Source organism: Chroicocephalus ridibundus, chromosome 1, assembly GCF_963924245.1.
Source record: "Chroicocephalus ridibundus chromosome 1, bChrRid1.1, whole genome shotgun sequence".
In the NCBI taxonomy this organism is placed as follows: Eukaryota; Metazoa; Chordata; class Aves; order Charadriiformes; family Laridae; genus Chroicocephalus; species Chroicocephalus ridibundus.
In genome coordinates, this window is record NC_086284.1 from 160,312,887 (window position 1) to 160,326,582 (window position 13,696).

Here is a 13,696-nt window from a genome sequence, read left to right on the forward strand (position 1 = left end):
CCAGCCCAGTGCTCCTCCTGGTGCACCATTTGCAGATGTCCATGGCATGCCTTTTCCTAACCAGTTCTCAAGCCTCTCCTTGAAAACCACATCTGCAGCTCCCACAGTAGAGATGTAATAGCAGCGTACTGCAGCTACGGGTCACTCCCTTGGCTTCAAGCTTTCCCACGCATGTGCTTGGGTTGTCCCAGTTTGCGATTCATCTATGGCTTGATTGCAGCTCGGGCATTGTGAGATAGACAGTGGAAGTCCCTTTGACCCTATCTACAGTCCCTGGTGACTTGGAAGCAGTTCTGTAAGCCCGGCCCTTTCCCAGGAGGCCAGCAGTAGTGTATCCTCAGCAAGGGGCTTTCCCAAGAGAGGCCAAATGGAATCGGCTCCCCCTCAGCCAAGATCAAGAGCAGCCTCGCACTCTCGGATGTTTCCCACTGCCAGGTCCCCAGTCCCTGTCCCCCACCTGCGTGAGAGCAAACTCACTCCTTGCTGCTGCTGCTTTATGGGTGTCAAATCCTCCATTATCGTCATTAAGTCCATCAAAGGTGATGATAGGTACGGGCTCCTTCAGGGCTACTTGAGGCAGCTTTTGAGTGATTGTAGCAGAGAGGTGAAACATCTATGCCTGGGGACCAGGAAGGGTTAGAAAGACCGTGGCAGTGTCCCTGTGTGTTACAGGTTCCACACGCAGATCCAGAGAGGGTGAGCTCAGCTCCAGCCATCACATGTGTGCACATCTGTATCCGTGTGTTGGAGGGGAAAGGCCAGAAAGTTTTCACTTGAAAATTAAATTCATAGGATAGCCAGACCTTTCAGCTTTTTAATACGCACCGTGATTTATGGCTGCACTTAAAGAATGAGCCAGGAGCGGACAAATTCATCACACACCGTCCTTTTCTGTCAAAGCGGCAGCACGTCGCTTCAGCGTTGGCGCGGGGAGATTGGGCTGCTGGGAGCAGAAGCCTCCGCTGCGGGAAGGCACCGCAGCTCTGTCACCCTCACCCCGCTGCGGCAGCCGAGGTCCCGGCCCGGGGCTTCATCCACTTCTTTTTGCTGTGAGGAGGAAAAAAAAAAAAAGGATTGGCCATCTGCCAAATTGCCCTTCTCCCCCTCCCTTCCCACAGCCAGCATCGGCCGCTGGAAAGAGGATGCAAAGTGCTCTTTGTACACGCAACACAAGGCTCCAAACTTGTCTTCTATAAATTAAATCCCAAGAAACCCACCCACGTGAAGATTTTTTCCTTTAATTATTCCCAGCTCAAGGCTCCTCCGGCCTTCCTGATGATTTCTTACCTCTCGTGTGTGTTGCACTGAAACTTGGTCACTTCGATTTTGCCTGCCCTGTGTTTGTAAGATTCCCCCAGAGCTTCAGAACAGCAGCACGCACGGTGGGATGTCCTTCACCCCCTGTGTGGCCAGGCCATAGGCCTTTCTGCCTGGACGTCCTGGGGACTTCCATCTTTTCCATCTTCAGAGTAGATATTTTACAGGACATATACATTCATCTTATTAGCCCCAAATCCTACGTATTGTATGAATCCTGACACCAAATTCTTTCTACCAGGGAGAGGCTTCCAAAGCTGTTTGGGATTATACAGGAGAAGGTGGCATTAAAAAGGGGCTCGCTCTTTTCTTCCTGAATCCATACCTCATTGTGTGACAGAGTCTTAGGCTGATTAAAAAGCTGGTTTTAACATACAGCTGGTGTCATTTCGTGTCAGTCTGTGATTTTTCAAGCAGATTTTTGCAGCATTTAGGCTCACTGCAGTACTTTACTTTGTCTCCAAGACAAAAAGGTCGATACTTAACGACCTTGCTGTGAAGTTTACCCAGGAAAGCATCAGCATCTGCAGCTGCATGTGTGTCTGCTGCTGGATTTTGACTGGTTTAGTGTCGTTTCTTTTCTAGCACCCAGATCATGTACCTGGACAAAGAAGAGGGAATGCCAAAGTTGATGTGGGTTTGGAGTGTGTCATTATTCAAATAATTGTAGCCTCCAGAGGCAAAGTAATGCAACTGCTGAATTATTTCACCCTTCCCTACTACATGCGTGCGCACAGACGTGCACAAAGTTGGGGAGGTGCATAGGAAGAAGGAGGGAATGTGTGAGGCAATGTAGGATGTTTGACAATACAGTGCTAGCAGCTGGAGCGTATGACTGCTTCACTCTCCACAGCTTTGATCCTTCATAGCCCCGATGCATTCTGTGCAGTGGGAACCGAAAACGGTATGGTTATCTTGGGTTGCAATACTGAGAATTAAAAAAAAATGCATATTCGGCCTTATCTTCTCTGTGGGGCAATAAGTTCAGTGCATGAAATGGAGAAAAGAAAGCAGCTTTGTAATATTTCAGGAGTTTCCTTCAGAGGATATAATTTGTCTCTCAAATTTTCTCGCTTAGTAAAAATGCTCCTAAGTTAATATTAGTTTTACTATCTTTTATTATCCAGCCACTCTCTAGAGATGTTTTCACAGCAAATTTGTATTCCAGTTTGTCTGTCCGCAAGTTGTCGGGGAAGATCTTAAGCATTTCCATCTCCAGTATATACGATGTCCTTTCTAGTCTGCTTTATTGGACTCTGAACAAATATTAGTTGAGGTTTTGGTGGGGTTCTCATTTGAGTGCTGGAAATTTTTGAAAAAGTTAAGTCAAGAATAATATGTTGTGAAATGTGAAATAAAGTATGAAACATTGCGAAGCTATTACTTAAAAAAAATATTGCAGTCCAGGTCAGTTTAATAAAATCCCTGTATCTAAAACACAATTGTTCTTTTAGATTCAGTGTTTCGATTCACATAGCTATAATTGTCTGACTGTCAACTGTAGAAATCTGCAGAGAGTAATAATGATTTGTGATGATTTGAGAAAAGCTTATGCTTGGACTGTCAAGTATGAAAAATTGCCAGTTCCCCTTTATTGTCTAATGCTGAACGTTTTTAAGAAAGCAATCTAGAATTTGGTGTATGGAATATATATACACCAACTAGGGTATTTATGGATGCAAACTGTAAAAGCCAAGTATTAAAATAGTCTAAAATATATTTGTAACTTCAAGACTGTCCATCAAGATTGCAGGAATCTTATTCACGCTTTTTTGTGTGAAAACGGGATTGGAAATGTGCTTGCACGTAACCTCATGCTCAAAGAAAAACCTTTAAGCATTTGAGAAAATGTAAATAATACCGAGAGACATTTTATATATTTGAATAACAAACACCTCCTAGAACTCGGATGGTGTGGTTGATGGGCTGGGGGAAGGAGAGCTGATAATACCTGAGAGATCTTAGTCCACAGAAATACTAGTCGCTCTCGATGTCACATAACTAGGACCGTTAGTGCCACCTATAGTTAGTCTATCTGACACTTTTCACTTTAAGACCTTGAATGGATTATGAACTTGCTGCACACACCTTCTATACCGTTACACAAATACAATAATACAAATACCGTTAAGAAGAATTTGGTGGAGATGAGCTCTGGTTTATGCTAAGCTTAACAGTGCTACTGGATAGACCCAACTGGGTGTTCCGCAGAGACGCAGCTGATTTTGATTGATAGCTGCTTGGACCACAGATAAGGGGAACGCCGCCGCAACTTGCCTAGTTCTAGCATAGGACAGAAACTAAACCTCCAAACACAAGTGTAACTGAAGAATCAAAGGCAGCTGCCAAGTCTTTGTTAATGCAAAACTGAAGAGAAAAAGCAATTTAGCAGGGCATGGGACTGCAAACCCCATTGACAATGTTTATCCTCTTTATTCCACACTAAACTAATTCAGATAATTTTCCCCTTTAGTCTGCCAGACCCAGGTGCCGTGTTAGCACTCCCACCATAGGTTGGTTGTGAGCCTGGCTACAGTAATGTGCAGAACCAGCAGCAGCTGCAGGCAGTGCAATAGAAATATATGAAACCCTGCCTTATAAGCGTGGACTTTGCACACTGTTTTTTTATAGTGAGACAAAATTTAATTTTTTTTTTTTTTTTGAGTGACACTTGGGTATTTCCGTCCTTCTGTTAAAAAAGTGCTTTTGGTGCAGGTACCTGTGAATTGGATTGATCTGCTTGACCTCTGCTCCTAGTTTGCAGTACACTACTATATTCAGAAAAAAATAACGAAAACATTAATTAAAAATGTCTTGTGTTTAAATCTGACTTGCTGCTCGGCTATCAAGCTTGGAAAGGCCCTCAAAGATTATTTTATCCTGCTGTGCCTAAGTAACCGGAAGAAAATACCTCCCGTCTCATTACTGTGATTTACCTTGAATAACCTTTACATGTCGTGGGTTGACAATTGTCAATTAGTCATCATATATTTTTCTGGTCAGTATATTCTCTTGTGCACTACACTTGTACCCTGTGCTGTACAGAAGACATCCACATGAGCAGAGTGTGCTGGACTTAGCTTTCCTCCCTCGTTGTTAGTTTGGGACTGACGGAGATGAGAAGCTTCTGGGATCAGAGTGTCCGCAGACTACTTTTTTTTTTCTTCTTCTTCTTTTTTTAAATGCCGCTGATCTTGGGAGTCTCCCGCTGCTCGTGTCGCCTCCCAGTTCAACTTGGTTGCTGTAAATGAAGAAAAACTCTGATCTTGACATGCCCTTCTTCTCTGTCCCCTGTTACAACTTCTGCAGGAAAAAAAAAATCATGATCAAGGGCATCTATGGTGTTGTCAGTACTTTCAGGGAAGAACAGATGCTTTTATCAGATGTCTTCCCAAAACCTTTAATGCCCAGCTGAAGTCCAAGTTGAACTGTCAGAGGACAGACCTGAGCACTGGCTTTATCACCATCCCCACGCTGCTCTCAGTAATCTGCGTACATGCTTAAAATGGGGTGGATTTAGGCCATTACTTATTGTGGCGTCTTGAAGTGAGGGATCAGCAGGGACCTCTGGTAATGACCATAGATGGAGCAATCGGTGTCCAGCAGCAGCTGCGCTCTCACAACTCCACTGTAGCCACATCTATAACAGCTTTGGGGTGAGACAGTCCATGGCCCTAATTGTTTGACTCGGCCTTCAGCACCCAGGGATTTAAAGATATCTGTCCCTTGGATCTTACTTCTCTGGCTGCTTAAATCTGTAGGGTGTATTTTCCTCATTAGTTGTGAGCACATTTTCACTGGCCAAGTGGACCTCTAGTTTAAATCAATGTAGTTCCAGTCTCGTATAATCTTACTTTTTTCCCAATTCCCCTCACCAGCTTCGGGAATGAAATTATTATGTGTCTTAAAAGCCTTGCCTGTAACTTAAAATGAGGAGGAACCATATTAGCATCAGATAACCCAGTGTTAATATATAGTTTCAAAATATCAAATTGAAAAATGCCGTTCCGATTACCTCGCCTGGTGCTGTAGGCTCTGGGGACCATGGAGCATGTGCTCTGTGGTTTGCAGCTTTCAAGGAAGAGTCTGATGGTTCTTCAGGAGCTCTGTTAAAGGCTCTCTGGTGCCCTAGCCAACTTTTCACTGGTGCAGCGCGAGTGTGGCTTTCATATCGCCCACTCCTTCAGCAAGAGGGCTCTTACCATTAAACCTCAAGGAGAGCCAGCAGGACTTTCTGCTTCTCTGGGGGAAGCAGGTAGGTCAGCTCTTCCAGGGCGCATCGGGTGTGTTAGTCAGCTGCAGAAGAAAATGGGGTTTGATACAGTTGGCATTGTTCTAGGACAGTCACTAAATTGGCCTTTTTTTTCAATAAACTGAAGTCAATAGGCAAAAAAAAAAAAAAAAAAAAAAGGAAGTAGAGCTTTCAAAACTGTATTCCTACATGGTCCTTCATCCGTCAGCCATACCAAGTGGTACTGTAATTTGTGAGAATAGGGCAGTACCCTTCTAGTGTTGCGTTGATGTTTAATGTGTGTCCTGTGTGCCACCAGACAGGCCAGAGCACGTGCAGAGCTGACCTGGGGTGCTGGTGTGTACTTAGTAAATGTAGCTGACCAAACTTGCGTGCCATTTCTTCGTATTTCTTCCATGTTAAAAGGAGTGGGAGACAAGCACCACTTCAACATGCACAAGTATCATCTTTTACGTGAATTTAATGTAGTACAATCTCATTTGCAACTGCAAATACCAAGGCTGCATGTTTCCCCTTACTCCAAATGCCTGAAAATCTCATTAATGTTAATGTGTGGGGAAGAAGTGCTTAGCCTATTGATGTAGGAATGAAATCAGGAGCAAAGCACAGCTCGACAAAGATTCATCTGCAGATTAGGGTCTGAAGCAACCATTAGATTATCAAATCTGACCTTCTATCTAATACAGACCGTAGAATCTCATCCACTTAATTCTGTATTAATCCCAAGAACAGCACCAGAAAAGCAAATACAGTACATTAACATATTATAATGTAGCAGTATATTCAGGCATTTCTTTTTTTTTTTTTTTCACTCTAAAAGCAGAGGCAAACAGCAGTGCTGTGTTGTATGATATTGATAAAAATCTGCAGGATGAAAGATTTCAGCATTTTATCTGTCTGCAGAGGAGAATTTGTATGTCTGTGTGTTTGCACAGGGTTTTGTTTAGCTCTTTGAGAAATATTCACGGGTAACTCTAACCACCATAGACCTCACCATTAGTTCTGTTCCTCTCTGAGGATGGCATAAACTGAAATAGGGATTTTATATTTTTTTTTAACAAAAAATGTAATTTTCTTCAAAAATCTGTGTGGTCCTTGACAACTTCTTTCTAACATCTTATTTTGGAAACTCCCTGCCGGTCAGATAGATTTCCTAGGAAACATAAAGCACATTTCACATCTGGCTTCTCATCTCTTCAACTATAACACAAAACGGCCCTTGAAGTGCACCTGGGAGGTTTCAGGGGAATACCACACACGCACAAAAGATGAGCCAAGCTGTCTCAAGGAGCTGCACTGGGCTACTGCGTGTTTTAACCGTTAGCCAACATTTTGCTGAACAAAAGGGCTAAGAGATGAGATGAGGGAAGTACCAAGGAATTCAGAGGAGAAGCGGTGGGTGGCACTGTACCAAATACAGAGATCTCAGGCTTGGCACATAAATGAGGGAAAAAATCCTCCAGCCCAAGTTTGAGGTGCCCCTTGGTGTTGCCCATCCCACGAGAACATTCCTCTGCAACCCACCGCAGCTCAGGGGGAGGGGGGAGTCTCTGCTGCTCATGTGTTGCAAAAGCTTTTGCTGCCCCTTAGGCCGGGGAAACCTGGGCTCTTAGGGCTTGTCTGTAACAGCACGGTTTCTATCTCCTTTCCCTCCAAAGCTCAGAAATCCTACAACTGGCTTGGTCCCGTCTTGGGGTTTGGTTTGGATTTTGCCTATAAAGTGCATTTGGATCCTGTTATTTGAGGGGTTTTTTAATATGAATCAGGGCTAACTACTATTAATGAAAGCAGAGTTTTGACCCATGACTGCAGGAACTGGAGGTTCAGTATGAAACCCCCAACCAGCGCAAAACCATTTGCCAATGGTATTATACCATCAAGGGGGAAGACCCCTATAACCACAGGCTGTGCACCCCCGTAGCAGATGTATACAGTCCACATTGCCTCAACTGCCAAGATTATCAATTCTGTAGCATAAAAGGCATCAGCAACAAGGGCACGTATTGTTCTTATTTTGACAAATTTTCTGAATCTGGTGTCCTCCGACTCCATCTCAGCAGGAAAAGGTCAGGCAGGGTCCCGCACTGTGTAGCCGTGGGATGGATTGCAGAGTGGTGGGAAGATCCATTTTCCAGGACTAAGAAAAGCAGTGACCACATCTCAGGATGAGGGTGCTGTAAGTACACTTGCCATCAGGTTGTGTGAGTGTTGGTGCTCCTTTGTGTTGGGTTTGAAGCAAAGTCCTGGACACTTTGTGAACAGCTTCTAAGCAGCATGTATCAAGAAGTTTGGAGACAAAAAAATTTTGTCTTCTAGCATTAGGAACAATTCTACTCAGCCACACAATGGACTGTTCTATATAGGCAGTAATCTACTTTTCTATAAATTTGTATAATAAGCAAAAAGGCAGTAAGAGTTTCCCGGCTATGTGACTTACTGGTGCCTGTGCTTTCTTTGCAGTTGTCCAACACAGCAATTCTTCATCAGATTAGACGAGACCAAGTGACAGACACATGCCGAGCAAACAGCGTATCTAGCAGGAAGCGCCGTGTGCTGACACCCAACGATCTCAAACACCTGGTCGTGGATGAAGATCATGAAATGATCTATTGCTATGTTCCCAAAGTGGCCTGCACAAACTGGAAGAGAGTCATGATGGTTTTGACGGGAAGAGGCAAGTACAGCGATCCAATGGAAATCCCAGCCAATGAAGCCCATGTGTCTTCGAACCTGAAGACCCTCAACCAGTACAGCATCCCAGAGATCAACCACCGCTTGAAAAACTACATGAAGTTCCTCTTTGTTCGCGAGCCTTTCGAGAGACTGGTGTCAGCCTACAGGAACAAGTTCACCCAGAAGTACAACACTTCCTTCCACAAGCGATACGGCACCAAAATCGTGAGGCGCCAGAGGAAAAACGCAACCCAGGAAGCTCTGCGTAAAGGCGATGATGTGAAATTTGAAGAGTTTGTGGCGTATCTCATCGACCCGCACACCCAACGAGAAGAGCCCTTCAATGAGCACTGGCAGACTGTGTACTCCCTCTGCCACCCTTGCCACATCCACTACGATCTCATAGGAAAATACGAAACGCTCGAAGAGGATTCGAATTACATTCTCCAGCTGGCGGGAGTAGGCAACTACCTGAAGTTCCCCACCTATGCAAAGTCTACGAGAACTACTGACGAAATGACCACAGAGTTCTTCCAGAACATCAGCTCCGAGCACCAAACGCAGCTGTATGAAGTCTACAAACTTGATTTTTTAATGTTCAATTACTCAGTGCCAAGCTACCTGAAATTGGAATGAGGGATGGGTTGGGGGGAGAGAGGGGAGAGAAAGCCTGTTTTATTTAAGATTTTTATTTGTCATAATAAATATGGAGAATGGGTTATTTTGTAAATTAATATTTTCTTTTTTTGAATGATGCTGCGAGCAGCACAGTCAAAATTATTTAAATCAACTGTAAGAAAGGACAGCTCTCTTTGCAGGGTAACAGGATTGTGACGATCTAGTTGTAGTAATGAATAATACTGCTACACTGTTTAAAAAAAATGTTAATTGTGTTCTGGTGAATTTCATTGATCTTGCATTCCTCCAATTCTAATTAATGTTATTTATACTTATTTAAAACATGGTCTCTTGGTAGGTGTCACTTCAGCAGCAGAGATAAGATAACGTTTGGACAAAAGGAGTCTGGTTTTGTGCTTTCCTCAGTTGAGTTTGTCTCTTGGGTAATAATACTCTTCCGTTAGCCGTTGATGCAGGTAAATACGGGAATGGGTCTTGATACCACATGCTTTGAGAAGAGCGGTGGAAGTAATTTCTTCAGAAAGTGATATTGCACTTAAGTGTACTAAAAAATTCTGTCTTTCTAGCCCTGAAAGGGAAAAGTAAAACAGATTTTGATAGATTCATGATATCTAAAACCCATGACTGAAAGAAATGTGAATGTATTCCTTGGGAAGAGAAACCATGAACTTTTTATAAGTCTGGACTTAAAGAGTTTATCAAGAATATGACCAGTCCCATTGTCTCTTAATTTGAAGCCTGCCAGCCCAAACAAATGCGGATTTGCAGGTGGTCATCAAAAAAAAATCAGCGTTTTGAAAGTGACTGTAAAGATTTTTGAATGCCCAAAGCAATTGGCATTGACTTAATTTATGTCCAGGCTGGGGCTGGGGGAGCTCTGTCCTCTGCAAGTCCTGCCTCCCTAACTGATCTTAAGACAGACAACCAAAGTTGGTGGCTCAAAAGACACCAGTCATGATACGATAGGATACGGGCATGTCATTTGAAAAGTCAGAAAGTCATCTTCGTGTTGATCTCTAAGCATGCAAGGCAATAAAAAAGGTCTCATCTTCCTACATGCTGGTTTCATGGCTTTTTCCCAGGGGGAAGGGGGAGTCTTTTTTCAGTTGATGCCTAAATACCATTGACAGGGATGTTTCTAATTTCCAGTGGGTTGGTATTTCATCTAAGTCAGCTCCAGTGTGAGACCATCACCTTTTTAGCTAAGGTGAATCTCGATAGCGTTTTTTTTGTGTATAACAGCTTGTTGGGATGGTGGATTGTACCAGGGGTGGCACACCAAGCAATTTGGGCGAGCAAGTAATAATCTATTCACGGCAAATAAGTGTGAATAGTGAAAAAGGGGATTTCAGCGTGGCTCTGTAAGCAAGCTAGTGAGCAGAAGCGCAGACTTCTCCAAATGGTTGCTTTAATTCGATGCAGGTGAGGTGGACGGCCAAGCGGGCAGCAGGCGCCAGCCTGGGGAATGGTCTGTAGCCACCCCAAGCTGTCCCATCCTGGGCTGGCAGCCGGCTGGTGGGCAGGAGGCAGCAGAGGCTTAAGTTGAGGCATTTGTGGGAACCTAAAATCTGTTTCAAAGTTGATTGATTGTTGAAATGGGGCTTTGTCTCGCCTGCGTGTTAATCTTACGATCAAACCAAACCCTTCCAAAACTTAGTGAAGATTTAAATAAACTCAGCTAAAGGCAGAGCTGTTTTAACAGTATCAGAGCCAGATCCTGAAAATGTACAGTACGGTACAGTACTGCAGTACAGTAGCTGAATTGCATCCACTGAATTATATTAGTCTCCAGGATACGTATGTGGTTAAAGAAGAAAAATAGGTTCTGTCGTATTTTATAAAAATAAGTCACTGAATAAATCTCAGCGAAGAACAAATTAACATAACAAACAGCAGCTGAAGTCCTTTCACAATTGGATTCATTCTTAGCCCGGCTTCGGGTGGTTATTTTTTTTATCATACCCTACAAATAAATCTCTCGTCCCTTCTGGAACGGCCACGGTTTTCATAACCCAGGTCCTATTGATAACCCGTAGCGCTGACCCAGTGGCTGGCTGCGCCTGACGGCTCTGAATTCCTGAGCGGTTGCTGGTCGCTGGCTGGTGTTTTACTTGAAAGCGGTTTTGTCTCATTTATAGATTATGCAGAGCTGTTGCAAGTGCCTATCACAGTGTGCCCTGGCTTTCTTTTGTTCGTAGGTCAATGATTATATGGGTGTTAAAAAGAAATAAAACCTATCTGAGGGCAGATTCCCCCTCTCCCTCCCCTGATATTTCCCACAACCTATTTGTGTGCTTGGTTGGTCTTGTATCCAACAGTGCTCATATTTTGGTCCAATTTTCTCTTCAGTTATCTGTTCATTCACCCAACAGAATGTGATGTCATTTTTTTTTTATTTAAGAAAAAAGTTGCTTCAGAAAGTAAGTGTTTTAAAAACGGGGTGTGCTTTCCCCTTTCTTTTTGTACCTCTCCCGGTCATCACCGCGTTTTTATCTGTTCTGAAATACTCTCTTCAGTTTCACTGCTTTGGAGACACAAAAACCCTATTTGACAGATGCGATAGAAAAGCTGTAGGTGAAAAATGATGTTCAGGAGATCTGAGGGGTGAGCGCTGCTCAGAGCCAGAATTTTTAGCAGCAGCTTTGGGTTTGATTAGCCAAATTCTGCCTCCCCACAGAGGGCTGCCTTACAGGCGGATTCTCAGCACTGAGATGGCTTCTAGGTGGACTTAAGTGGGTACTTAAAAGTCACTTTTTAAAAACGTTGATCCCAGCCTACTGCAAACTGTCCATTTAGTGTGTTATATCTCTTTTGGGGTGTTGTGAATGGGCTGCAGATCTGTGTTTAAAATGAACAGCTGACATGCTGGATATGGCCGTGTCCTGCATGGTGAGCACAAAGGCCTCACCAGGGCAGAGGAGGACGACAAATGCCTTTTTTTTGGGTCTACTGGGTGTGTTGACTGAGCCAAAAAATACCTCTTTCACTGCACCCCCACCGGAGGATGTTCAGGGTTGTTCCTCCTTATCTCAGCGAGCTGGTGGCCACCACCCGCAGCGCGGGGGCAGCTGGGGGACCGGGTTTATTTTACCCCCACCTCTCTACTGGGTTTCCCAGCCAGAGGAGAAGAGGGGCTGGTCTGCTCCCAAGCTCTGGCTCCCTCCTGGGTTCATTTCTGCTGTGGCCACAGCTGGTCCCGGGAGACAAATGGGCAAAACTGCAGCCACAGCAAAATGCAAAATACAAAATACAAATGTGCCCCTGGGGCCGCGAGGGCCACCCGGAGAGCAGCCGTTTTAGGAGGACGTGCATTAGTTATGGTCGAGCAGCGGTTGAGCACAGAGAGAGGGCCCAGTGGGGAAGGTCCTGCTCCCCACCTCTGCCCCCCGCCCCCTCAAAGCCGCTGGGCTCGAGGAGCGGTGATCCCCATCTCTGAGCAGCCGGTGCCTCTCTGTCATTCGGCAGGGCCAGCGATACCCGCAGCCGGGGGTTTGTTCCCCCCGATGGCCCCAAGCACCTTAACCTGGAGCCCAGGCTGGATTTGGCCCATCTGAACATGGTGGTGACTCCTGGGCGGTGGGAAGCTCCCCCCCGGCCCCGGCTCCAAACCTGACTTGGTCCATGCTTCAGCCTCTTCGTTAACCATGACCATTATCACAGAAACTTGCAAACTGCCTGAACCATGCGCTGCGTAAAACAAATGAAACAAATAATTCACAAGCAGAAGTGCTTTTAGGAGTAAGTTGACCCCAGATGTTTTAGGGTTTCACTGTAGTCTGCTGCACTTTTCAGGTACAAAAAGGGACTGTCCTTACTATTACTCTTGTTACAGAGAGTGTTATTTTCTTACATGCATGCACAATACAATGTGTACGAATAATTTAACATCGATGTGGGGTTGGATTTTTTTTTTAACCTATTTGTATGCAGTAGAAGGCTTGTTGTAGAAGAGTATCTCCTCATACCTAAATATACTGTTAATAAAGAAAAAAGCTAAATTATACATTGCCAACACAAGTGTGAACTGCTCATGAATCTTTCCTTAAAAAAGCCATTCAAGCCTGATTATTTTTCTAAGTAACTTCAATTAAATTGAAGAAAGAAAGTTCCTCTCTGTGTGCTTTATTTCTGGCTCTTGCTTTCAGGGTGGATTTTTAAGGGTGGGATTTTTTGACTGCATAGCTTTGCTTTCTCACAAGGGTTATTGTGGCAAGGCAGGCAGGAGACTCAAAATAATCTACTGTAATGCATCAGGAAAGCTAAAGTTATCTGGCAGCATGCCTCTTGCTCCCTTCCTTCCCGAGTTCCCAGCCAGCAAGGATGAGGGTTGTCAATTTAAGACCTGTCATATGCCCAGAAGCAGTCCCACCTCAAGCAAGGGTGTTTTAGAGTCAGATGACATAAACTCCAGCTATCTGATGCGCTTTGGGCCACGTGCTTGCCCACCTTCCTGTAAATTCACTAATAGCTTTGAGTTAAACATTTCCAGCAGTCCCCAAACCTGCTTGGTCTCATCGGTGGTTTTCACTGAGGCCACGTCTAACTCCAAAACACAAAATTCCAACTTGGGCTTTCAAGACAAACTTGGTGAGCAAGTCAGCACCATAAATTACACTTAGGAAAAACATACATTTAGAAAATAATCGCTCACCATTGGGACCGTGTTGTTGCAAGGGACCCTGGAGGTCAGCTGGGCCATGCTAACCGCTGAAGGTCACCAAAACGATGTTGGCAGTGGTTTTGTCTATCCAAGGCTTCAATACCTCCAGGGACAGAGGGCTCAGAGCCTCTCTGGGTCACCTGTTCCAGTGCCAT

General features: G+C 44.4%; 1 protein-coding gene across 2 annotated transcripts in view; it reads left to right on the plus strand.

The window, feature by feature from the left end:
* CHST11 (carbohydrate sulfotransferase 11) overlaps positions 1–12,949 on the plus strand; it is a 175,192-nt gene extending 162,243 nt beyond the window's left edge. For both annotated transcript variants that reach the window (XM_063320960.1, XM_063320969.1), the window contains exon 3: positions 8,030–12,949. In XM_063320960.1, the coding sequence (XP_063177030.1) occupies positions 8,030–8,878 (849 nt within the window). In that variant the 3' untranslated portion in view covers positions 8,879–12,949. The remainder of the gene's footprint in view (positions 1–8,029) is intronic.
* The last annotated feature ends 747 nt before the right edge of the window (positions 12,950–13,696 follow it).